Here is a 10,634-nt window from a genome sequence, read left to right on the forward strand (position 1 = left end):
CCTGGGAATGGAGCTCCTGAGCGGTGGCAGGGACCCTGGCCCATGTTAAGGGTGTGCTGTGGGTGGTTCTGGATGGGTTATGTCAGTCAGGGTCCCGGGGCCTTTCCCGCGCAGAGGGACATTTCAAGTGCGTTGGTGTGCTGTGTCAGGCAAGAAAGAGAGGGATTTACGTGGGCACGGGCACCGCAAAGCAGAGGGGCGTGGGCCCCGGTGTTTTAGACACTGCCGGGTCTCAAGGCCCCAGGTCCCGGACCATACCCGGGGGATGAGTGCCCTGCGGCTCACGGACTGTGGTCGGGGTCGTCCCCGCAGGCAGGTGTCTGCAAGTCTTGTGTGCAGACAGCCATGAGGCCAGGGCCTGGTGGCACAAACACAGCACCTGCTGGGAGGTCTCTTCTTGGCAGAGTGGGCCGGGGGCCCGGGTGGGGCAGACATTTCCAGGGGAACGGTCTCAGCTGGTCGGGGCCTGACTGTCCCCTGCGGACAGCTGTGCCCTGCCCGGTTCCACCAGCACACCGGCCCCTGAGTCCCGGGCACCCTTCCCAGGACAGATTCTCTCAGCACCTCTCCTGTCTTGACAGCGTTTCCAGTGCCGGGCCCGCAGGGGACCGTCAACCTTGGCACCTTCGTGTCATCTTTCACAGTGATGCCGTCAGCCCCTCCCGTCCTCGGCCCGCCACACTGGGCCCCCTGGCAGCAGCACCCACCGAACATCCTGGGCCCAGTGTTGCCCTCAGGAAGCACCCTGGTGCTGCCGACTCTTCCCAGCACGCCGTTGGTGGCAGCACAGGCCAGCTGTGGCCCAGGCTGGCCCGGGGCCTGCAACGTCACTGTGCACGTCTGGCCGGAACAGAGGCCCGTGCAGGCTCCCCAGCCTCAGACCTTTGTCGTGACTCAGGCCCCTCTCCATGGGAGCACTCCTGGGGCCCTCTGTGGGGGTGCTGTGTGTCCTGTGCCCCAGTTCCTGGCGGCCTCGGGAGTGAAGACCATCCTGCCCGCCCCTCCTGCCTGGAGCACCCAGGCTAGCGATGAAGGCTGGTCCCTGCACCGTCCACCTCGAGCTGCAGTGCCAGCTGCCCAGCTGGCCTCTGGTGGGCTCCCAGCATTGGCCAGTCCTCGTCCACCTGGGGCCGCTAGGAACAGCGGCCCGGCCTGCTCGCAGCCCACCGCCTCGCCCGGGAACACCTGCCACCGCACCAGCGTGAAAGAAAAGTTCCGGCGCTGGCAGCACTGCAAGCCCCTGGCCCGCAGGCACCTGCCCCAGAGTCCCGATGCGGAGGCACTCTCCTGCTTCCTCATGTGAGTGTCGTCCAACGGGGAAGCCACGGTGTCCAGCCTGGATCAAGGGCGGTGTCGCCCTCGCTCTGACCGGGCTGGTTGTCGGGAGGCGGTCACTTCTGGTGGTGACATCCTTTAGGCCGCATCTCGCGGGCGGTCCCTGTGAGCCAGCCGGCCTCTGGCTGCAATGCTCACCACAGGTTCGCTGCGGGCTCACAGTGGGGCCCCTGGCCGGCAGGCCCAGGGTTGGAGGCTGCGGTCTCAGGGTTCTGCCCGTTTTAACACCGGGCTGAGGGGATGATACCTGGGCATCCCCTCAGGGAGGCGGGGGACCCCAGGGCCCAGGAGACAGCTCTCTGCCCAACTGCCCTCCTGGGTGCAGGGTCCAGGCCAGGAGAGGCAGGGGGGACTGGGGCGGGTGGGGCGGCACACTCGGAGCCCAGGGCGGGGAAGCCCCACCATGGCCGGGCGCCTCCTGACTGGCCACTCCACTGCATTCCGAGGCCTGCAGAGCCCGCGCCTTGGGCTGTCCAGGCAGGGTGTCTGATGGCGTGGCCTGTGCTCGCCCATTTGATGCCTGTCGTTGTTAGCCGGAAAATGCCAATTTGAGGAGCAGCCCAGCTCTCCAGGCCACAGTGGGCAGCTGCGGTGTGAGGGCACGGGCGGCCGCAGTCCGTGGCGGAGCCTTGTGGAGTCAGGCGGCACCACAGTGGCCCGGAAGGCTGGCCTCTACCGCCGAGACCCTGCCGGTCTCCTCCTGGGCTTAGTCCTCCGTGCTGGGGATGCGGGCTCCACAGTGTGAGGTGGGGTGGGCAGGTTCCGGGCTGCAGATGGTGACTGACCCCAGTGGGCGAATTACAGCCCAGTGCTTCGGACCCTGGCCCGCCGGAACCCCACCATGACCCGGGAGGAGGTCCTGCAGCGGGGCGTGCAGAAGTGGCATTGTCTAAGCAAGTCAGAGCGCAGCATCTACTATGTGATGGCGGGAAGGTGAGTCAGGGCCCTGGGCCAAGGGCAGGATGAAGACCTGTACCCCTCTGGGATCATGCCCCCCCCACTTTGGGAGGCTGGCTACTCGTTTCCCCTGCCCCAGAGCCCCACCTGTCCAGACGCTGACCTTTTCTGTCTTGACATGAAGGTCTCAGGACATTGGGGGGGGGGGTTCAGACACTGGCCCTGGGGCTGTACATGGGGTCGGGTGTCCCAGGCAGCCTGCCTCCCCACCATGGCCGGGGCCATGACACCCCATGCCCTCTCCGTCTGACCTCTCCATTGACTGCTTCTCTGCCTGGGCCCGGGAGGCCTCCTCCTCAAGGGACCGTGCCTCCCTCGCCCCAGGTTCATGGAGTTCGAGGCCGAGGAGGCGAGGCAATGTCAGAACGCACAGTGGATGAAGGCGGCGCAGGGCGTGCCTCATCCAGCACCCCTCAGGCCTGTTCCTCGGGCGCCCTCAGCCCCAGAGCGGGGCCAGAAGCGAGGTATGCCACCGTGTTCCCCCGGAGCCAAAGGCCAGAGGCAGTGGGAGCCTGGGAAGGCTGCGGTCCCCAACACGGTCCTACTCATCCCGGGCGCATTGGGCAGTGACCTCGATGCCATCAGTAGCGTGGGGTCTCCCTTGGTCCCGACGGGAATGGGCCAGGTTTAGGACATGGCCACCCCCCTCTGCCCTGATCAGAGACCCACAAGGGGTGCTGGAAGGGGCAGGGGGCTGGGAGGAGGGCGGGCCTCCCTCCCCAGCATGAAGCCCTCGGAGGCCCTGTGTCCCCTTCCACACCTTGGTGCCTGCGGACCAGCTGGCCATGACCCCCCACGGGAATGTCCCCGAGCTCCGTCCTCCCTGAGCACGCTCAGTGCTGGGGAGGTGCGGCCAGGCTACCCACACTCCTTCCCTGCACCCTCCTCAGCACGCATCCGCGAGAAGGCCAGCGCCGGGGCCCAGTCCGCCAACGCCCAGCCACCGCGATGCCGGCAGAGCCCGCACACCGAGGCGCCGACGGAGATCCCCCTCGAGGCCGTGGCAGAGGGCCTGGAGATCATGGAGGGGCTGCTGGGGCCCAGCGGCCCAACTCAGGGGCTGCCCGGTGAAGAACGTGGGGAGGATAGCTCCAAGCCGCCACAGGGAGAGGAGGGCGTCTATCCAGACGCGGGTCTCCTGACCTACATCAATGAGCTTTGTGCCCAGGGAGACTTTCTCAACAAGGTAGGCTGGCCCTGGCCAGGGTGCTACAGGATTTCAGGGAGCGGCACTCCCACCACCCATGTCGGGGTGGTGCCCAGGCAGCTGGAATTAAGTTGTTCTTATTCCTCAGCTCTGATGTGTGTGTGTGTGTGTGTGTGTGTGTGTGTGCATGCGTGTGCGGGTGCGTGTGTGTGACAGTGGATGTGCATATGTATCTGTGTAAATGTATGTGTGTGTCTGAGTGTTGTACAGGGGTAAACCAGGTGAGCCAGGGTTGTGCGGGGTGTTGGTGTGCATGCTTGTGTGTGCGTGTGTGTGCATAGGTACCTGTGTATGTACTTGTGTGGCTGTGCATATGTTTGCGTGCACGTCTCGTGTGGGGTGTGTGGCATGCACACATGTACGTGTGTATATGCTGTGCGTGTGCATGTGTGCCTGTGGTCGGGGACCGTGACCACGTCTTTCCAACACCTCCTTGTTGTGGAGGCTGGGGCTGGTCTCTGCTTTTCCCTCGCCCTCTGGGTCCTCTGGGTGCCCAGGGGATTCCCTCCAAGGATGCTCACAGCCTCTTCCTTCTGGGCCAGGCGGACGCAGTTCTGCACCCACGCTTCCTGGCGGAGTTGCCCTGCCCGGAAGCCCAGCTGGATCTCTTGGCCCTCGCTGAGGAGCTGGAGCAGGAGGAAGGACTGTCTTTGGCACAGGTGAGCTGGGAAAGGGAAGGAAACAGGTGAGCCTGGAGAGAGGCAGCCCGGGTGTGCCAGGGCAGGGGACCCCAGGACAGGATTCCTTCCTGACCGTTCCCCTGCGTTGCATGGCAGAAGTGGCAGGGAGGGCCTCTCTGAGGGTGGGGGCCGGGCAGGAGTACGGCAGGGAGAGGATGGGGGGAGCCGGGGAGGAGAGAGAGGACGCCGGCCGGGGCACCAAGCTGGGGGGTGAGGTTGGCAGGAGAGCCGCAGCGGCTGTCGTTGGCGTGGCACCGCCTCCGCCTCTCGGGCGGCCTCACGGTGCCCTCCCTCCTCGCAGCTGGAGCAGAAGCGACTCCTGGAACTGAAGCAGGAGGAGGGTGTGCAGGCCCCCGCGAGTCACGGCACACCCCGACTGGACTCAAGGCCTTCTGGGTCTGAGGCTGGCCAGGATCCCCAGAGGCACGGCCACGGCCCCCAGCTAGGGGCCAGCGACCAAGCCTGCCCACCAGAGTCTGGTTGCGGGCAGCGCCAGGCGCACAGCCGAGGAGACGCTGGCGTGTGGAGGCCCGAAGCCTTCGCTGCCTCTCCAGGACGCCAGGAGCCCCCTCCCCTGAAGGCTGGCTGGCGGCCCCATGCCCCCCAGGCTCGGTGCCGCACTTCGCCCAGCCTGGGGCCCAGGCTCGCCACTGCTCCGGGAGAGACCTGTCCTGCTCGGGAGCCCCTGGGGCCCACGGGCAGGCCCAGTGAGGGCGAGGAGGAGCTCCCCAGCCTGGCCTTCCTCCTGGCATCTCAGCACACACTGCCATCCTGGGGACTGCCCCAGAGTCCTACTCCAGGCTCAGACCTCCTCCGCCCTGGAGTACCCCAGGCCCGCTCTCCCCAGAAGCCGGGCCTCAGCCCCGCTGGCCCTCCAGCTGGCAAGGCCAGCAGTCGGGCCCCGTGTGCAGGCCCAGCCCCTGCTGGGAAGACACCCCTGCCAGGGGCCAGCCTCGGGGTCGCTGGGGGACCAGCCTTGGCTCTGGGGCTGGGCTGCCCCTCACAGCCCCGGAAGAGAAGGGGGGACCCTTTCGGCACAGGGAAGGGTAGGAAGCGGCCCTGCAGCCAGTAGGGAGGAGTCGGCCCTCCAGGGCAGCTTCGGGCTCCTCCACATCCCAGTCCTGATCCTGGCTGCTGTGGGACAGGGAGGGTGGGGTGGGAGAGGTGGGAGGGCAGGGCCCCTGGGGGTGGCTGGTTGGGGGGTGGGATAAGAGGGTGGTGGGAAAGGTGTGGGGCGGTGGGGGTGTTCAGCCCATTTGGGCCTTGTATGCAAATGCAAATAAAGCCTGTTTTGTCACGAAAGGCTCGGCGTCTCTGCCCCTAGTGGCATCTGGGCTTCTCCACGGGAAGGGGCGCCGAAAGCAGGAAGGTCCCGGGCTCCGGGACCCAAGGCGATGATGTCCCCGTTCCCCCTCCACATTCATGTGCATTCTCCAGATGGCTCCCGATTGCCCACCGCCCGCATAAGCCCTCCCCCGCCCCACCTCTGCCCTCCTGGAGGCCGCTTTTGGGAGTCCCCAGGACACAGCGTCATCACAGGACCCCAAACTTCGAAGGATGGCAGCTGCTTTGGCCCTGTGCTCTCTGCAGCACCAGCCCACTTTCTGGACAGAGCCTGCAGACAGCCGTTGTCTAGAGGGGGCCCTCCCTTTCTCGCTGAAGCGGGCTGGGGCGCTGGGGGATGCTCAGGCATCAGGGTCTCCTGGGGGGCTGAGCAGAGAGGAAAGGCATGTCATGAGGGGACAGGCTCCACAACCGACGTGGAAGGCCCATCCTCCGGCCTCGGTGGGCGCATGAAATGTGTGGGCTGGTGGACAGTCCCTCTTCCCTCAGCACAGAGAGGGCATCGGGCTGGGAAGGAGAATCGGGGCACTCAGAAAGGAGATTGGGCGGGGGGGGGGGCACCTCGTCTCTCTGGGGGATTTCTGTGCAGGAGCGTCCCGTCCACTGAGGTAGGAGGCCCCATGTAGCTGTGGCCTGAGAGGCTGGCCTCAGGGCCTTTGCATTTCAACGATGCCCACACTGCTGTCCCATCGCCTCCCCCCAGGGCTGGACCTTCTGTGAATAGGGTAATTTGGTGCTTTTGTTTAGACACATGACTGGTTTCTATATGTTGATTTTGTATTCTGCAAGTTTGCCAAATTGGTTTATGAGTTCTAAGAGTTTTTGCTGTTGACACTTCAGGGTTTTCTACATGTATGATCGTGACATGCATGAGCAGAGATAGTTTTACTTCTTTTCTGATTTGGATGCCTTTTATTTCTTTTTCTCCCCTAATTCCCCTGACTGGGCCTTTCGGTGCTATTGAATAGAAACAGTGAGGGTGGGCACCTTTGCCTTCTGCCTAACGTTAGAAGAAAAGATTTCAGTTTTTCATCAGTGAGTATGCTTGTTGTGGGTTTTTCATATATGCCTTTATTGTGTTGAAGTACATTCCTTCTACACCCAATTTGTTGAGAGTTTGTACCGTGCAAGGGGTGCTGAATTTTCTCAAGTCCCATTTCTGCATCGATAGAGATAGCTTATTTTATTCCTTCCTTTTGTTAATTCAGTGTGTCACATTCATTTGGGTATGTTGAACTGTCCTTATATCCCAGGAACAAATCTTACTTGATCATTGTGTATGATCCTTTTAATGTGGTGTTGAATTTGATTTGCTACAATTTTGTTGAGGATTTTTCCATCTATGCTTATCAGGGATATTGGCCTGTAATTTTACTGTATTGTATTGTATTGTCCTGTCTAGCTTCAGTATCACGTAATGCTGGTCATCTAAATGAGTTTGTAAGTGCTCCCTCCTATCCAATTTTTTGGGACCATTTAAGGACTTTTTACATTTCTCTTTAAGTGTTCGGTGGAGTTCACCAGTGAAGCCATGCCATCTTGAACTTTGCTGTTTGGGGAGGTTTTTAAAAATTGATTCAATCTCATTTGTTGTTGGTGTGTTCAGACTTTCTATTTGAGCTTGATTCAGTTTTTGTGGATTATGTTTCTAAGAATTTATCCGTTTCTTCCAGGTCATCCAATTTGTTGGCACATAGCTGTCCATAATTATCTGCTATGACCCCTTTTATTTCTGAGTCATCATCCGGGGCCGCCTCAGCTCGGCGCCGAGAGCCCGCGAGGTGCTGGAGGCCGGCAGCCGCCCGTGCGTCCCCGCCCACCCCCGGCAGCGAGGACGCGGCGGCCACGTCCCCTCCCGCGCTGGGCGGGGCTAGCCGCCGCGGACCCCCGACCGGCCGCTCGGCCGTTGGCCCCGCCCCGCGCGCTCGTGCGCAGCGCGAGCGGTCCGCCGCAAGGGATCCTGGGAGCCGTTGGAGCCGCTGGTCCGCGCGCCCGGAGCCCGCCCGCTCCCTGGGCGTGTGGCGCGCGTGCGCGCGACGCGCGAGGCGAAGCGGGAATCCGCGGCTGGCAGGACCCGGCTTCAGGGTCCCGGGGCGTCGGAGCCGGGCCTCCTTTCCGCCGCCTGTGGACTGCGCACCCCCAGCCCGCACCCTGCGCTCGGCGGCCGGGCCCACGCACCGCGGGCTGGCTGCCTCGCAGCCGTCCTGTCTCACAGGCCTCACGGGCAGCGCGCTGACTCTCTAGGTTCGCGCCCCGCCCCCGAGTCCAGGGGCGGCCCTCCAGAGCTTCCCGCCAGACCTCAACGATAGTGAAAACATTTGCTCTGCCAGTGATCGCCTTAACAAGATGGAAAGACGAGTTGCAGACTGGGAGCAAATATTTGCAAAACATACGTCTCACAATGGACTAGTGCCTAAAATGTAAAAATAACTCTTCAGAGAACACTCCTGGCTCAGAGCTCTAAACACTCGGGGTTCTTCCGCAGGCCTGCTGCACTTCGTGTCCCCTTCACGGCACCTGCTGAGTGCATGCAGGTTTCCCGGCGAGCACGCCTCCGCGTGGAGGGTGGCGGGCACACCCTCCTCCGTGAGCATGGCGCTCTGACCTGGATCCACACGGGCCAAGGGGCCAACTGAAGTGGCATAGCAGGCAGTGTAGGAGTAGCTTTACTCCCCTCCTCTTCCAGAGGGAATTTTGCAGCACTTGAGCTGGCAATGAAAAAGACAGGCAGCAGAAGCCACTTTGGGACTTGAGTTTGTAATGCATTCCCAGAAGCTCCACACACCCGTCCGGCCTGTTGCAAGGTGGGTACCGGGTGTCAACTCCACAGCTTCACCTACCACACTAAAACCTTGTGTGCACACGTGATCTCCCCATTCTGCTGCTCCTCCCTGACTGGGAGGAAGATCCTCTGTCCGCTAAGGCCTGAGACCCACGTCCGGAGATTTTTGTTTTCTCGAAAGACACCCGCCCCTGGCCTTCCTGCAGGGATGGTCAGAAATCAGAGTGCAGAGGACTGTCATCTCCCCCTTGCGTGGCTGGTGTTTTCAAACACATTTGGGCTAACAATTCTATCTGCTTCTGGAGCCTAGGCTTTTTGATGGAGTCATATAAAAAGAGGTGTGGAATTAGGACGAGATAATTTTTCCACCGTGCGGTTTTCCAGTCGGTGGTCCTGAGAAGAACAAGCAAATCCTACATGAAAGCCGTGAGGGAGAATCTTGTCCACAATTGGTGGAGGAAGCAAGAGGGAAGCCTGCCTCTCGTGAGTGTCTCAGTACCATGCTGTGCTTCATCATCCCTCTGAATATGAAGTTCCTTGGTGAAAATCATCTAAGGTTTCCCATGATAAAAACCCAAGTCCTGGGAGATGTCTGCAAGTTGTTCTTTTCTCAATCCCCAGCAGGAGTTCTGTTAAGTAAAGCTCACTGTGGCTTGCTTGCAAGGCTGTAAATATCTGCAAATATATCAGAACATAAATGAATTTTCACCAGAAGAGAAAACTGAAAGCATTTAAAAAATAAGAAGAGAATGCATTTGCCTTTGGCCACATAGCACATGTCTGAGAAGATCTGCACAATCAGATGACACCGGTTCCCGGTGGACAGCGATCTGGGCTGCTGGGAAAGAGGCGGGAGGAGGACTCGCCACTGTACTTTCCGTGTTTACAGTGGACTGTGGATCATGCGAAGGTCTTACTTGTGTGAGATAGTACATTAAAACCATTAAAAAGGTAAACATACATATTTAGCAGGAGGGTGATGTTCCAAGAAACGCAAAGGAGGAATTTCTGGTCTTGGACGTGGAGTCTGCAGGGCCTTTCTTTGATGGGCTGGGGCTTTCCAGCAACGGGGGCCTGGCTGGGGTCTGCAGGGCCTCCACACACAGCCCTGGGGACGCACGGGCTGCTTCCTGAAGCGCGACGGGCACAGTGCCCCGAACAGGCTCGCGGCTGCACGGACATCCCCATTTCAAACGCAGGGCTGCCCGTGGCCATGAGTACCTGCGTGCTCATCAGAGCACCTGTTCCCATGGGTTCAGAAAGCCTAGCCTCTGTGGAAGTCAGTGACGGGCAGTAGGAAGCAGTGGGGCCCCGGCCGCACACTAGGTCGATGGTCACGGAATGAAAGTAGCAGGAACATCAGCTAGGACCTTGGTGCTGTGAGCCCGAAAAACGATTTGTAAGCGGCCAAGAGAGGCACCCACCGAGGGTGTGGCGCTGTAAGCTGGAAGAGCACCTGTGCTCTTGCCCACCTGCCAGAGTGCCCGTGGAATGTCTCCCCCTCCCTCGTGCCCCCAGCCCGCCTGCCCTCTGCCCCTCCCCCACTGCAGAGTGTCTTGGGCCCCTACATTCTAGGCCTGTTTACATTCAAACTTGCCCTGCCTGAGTGGGATCCTGAGCAGTTGGTGGAGGAGGCTGCTCTCTGGTCCTGGACTCGGTTCCCCAGGTGGAACGGCCAAGCAGCTGCGGTCGGATCTCAGCCTGTGGGGATGACTTCAGGAGGAGGTAAGGCCTGAAGGCTGGGTGGCAGTGTTTCAGGGGCCACCGCCCACCGGTCCCTGGGATTCAAATGTGACTGTTATCCGGGCACAGTGGTTAGACCGTCAAGGGGGGAGAGAGCTCTGGGCCCCAGGGTATCTCACCTGGGAGGTGCGGGGAGGCCTCTGGAAAGCTGAGGTAGCCCTGGGGAGGTGGCTTCTGGAGGTGGGTCAGGTGACACAAGGGAAGCGCCCTGAGCAGGGAGAAGGGACTGCCGCCCACACGCTGCTGCTTTCTAGAAAGGAGACGCGCCGTGGACCCTGCGTTTGGGGAGGCTGTGGTGGTGGCACGGAGGGGGGTGGTCCCGGGAAAGCCCGGCCCTGAGTCACCCTCCTGGGCACAGGGCTGGCCCCACGATGTCATCCCAAGGGATCTGAACTGCACTTTACCAGACCCCACAGTGCGCTAGGAGAGGTAGACAGACTTGGCCTGAGCCAGAAAATTGTCCAGGGGCCCTATCTGTGGCCAAGTCTGCAGGCACGTGTCCTCTCCACGAGCAAGTCCACAGCGTCCCCTGGCTGCCGGAGCCCAGACCTGCCACCCTCCCTCCAGCCAGAGCTCTTCTCCTCTG

General features: G+C 61.3%; 2 protein-coding genes across 2 annotated transcripts in view; one reads left to right on the top strand and one right to left on the bottom strand.

Moving 5' to 3' along the window:
* Nucleotides 1-10,634, bottom strand: part of ZNF484 (zinc finger protein 484) — a 214,710-nt gene that overhangs the window by 185,169 nt on the left and 18,907 nt on the right. The window lies entirely within an intron of this gene.
* LOC130683107 (NUT family member 2B-like) lies at nt 266-5,251 on the top strand. The gene is made up of 8 exons (XM_057499378.1): nt 266-293; nt 582-838; nt 962-1,299; nt 2,140-2,268; nt 2,617-2,756; nt 3,072-3,478; nt 4,042-4,152; nt 4,481-5,251. The coding sequence occupies exons 1-8, from the start codon at nt 266-268 to the stop codon at nt 5,249-5,251; spliced, it is 2,181 nt and encodes a 726-aa protein (XP_057355361.1).

The sequence above is a fragment of the Manis pentadactyla genome, chromosome 3 (assembly GCF_030020395.1).
Source record: "Manis pentadactyla isolate mManPen7 chromosome 3, mManPen7.hap1, whole genome shotgun sequence".
NCBI lineage: Eukaryota > Metazoa > Chordata > Mammalia > Pholidota > Manidae > Manis > Manis pentadactyla.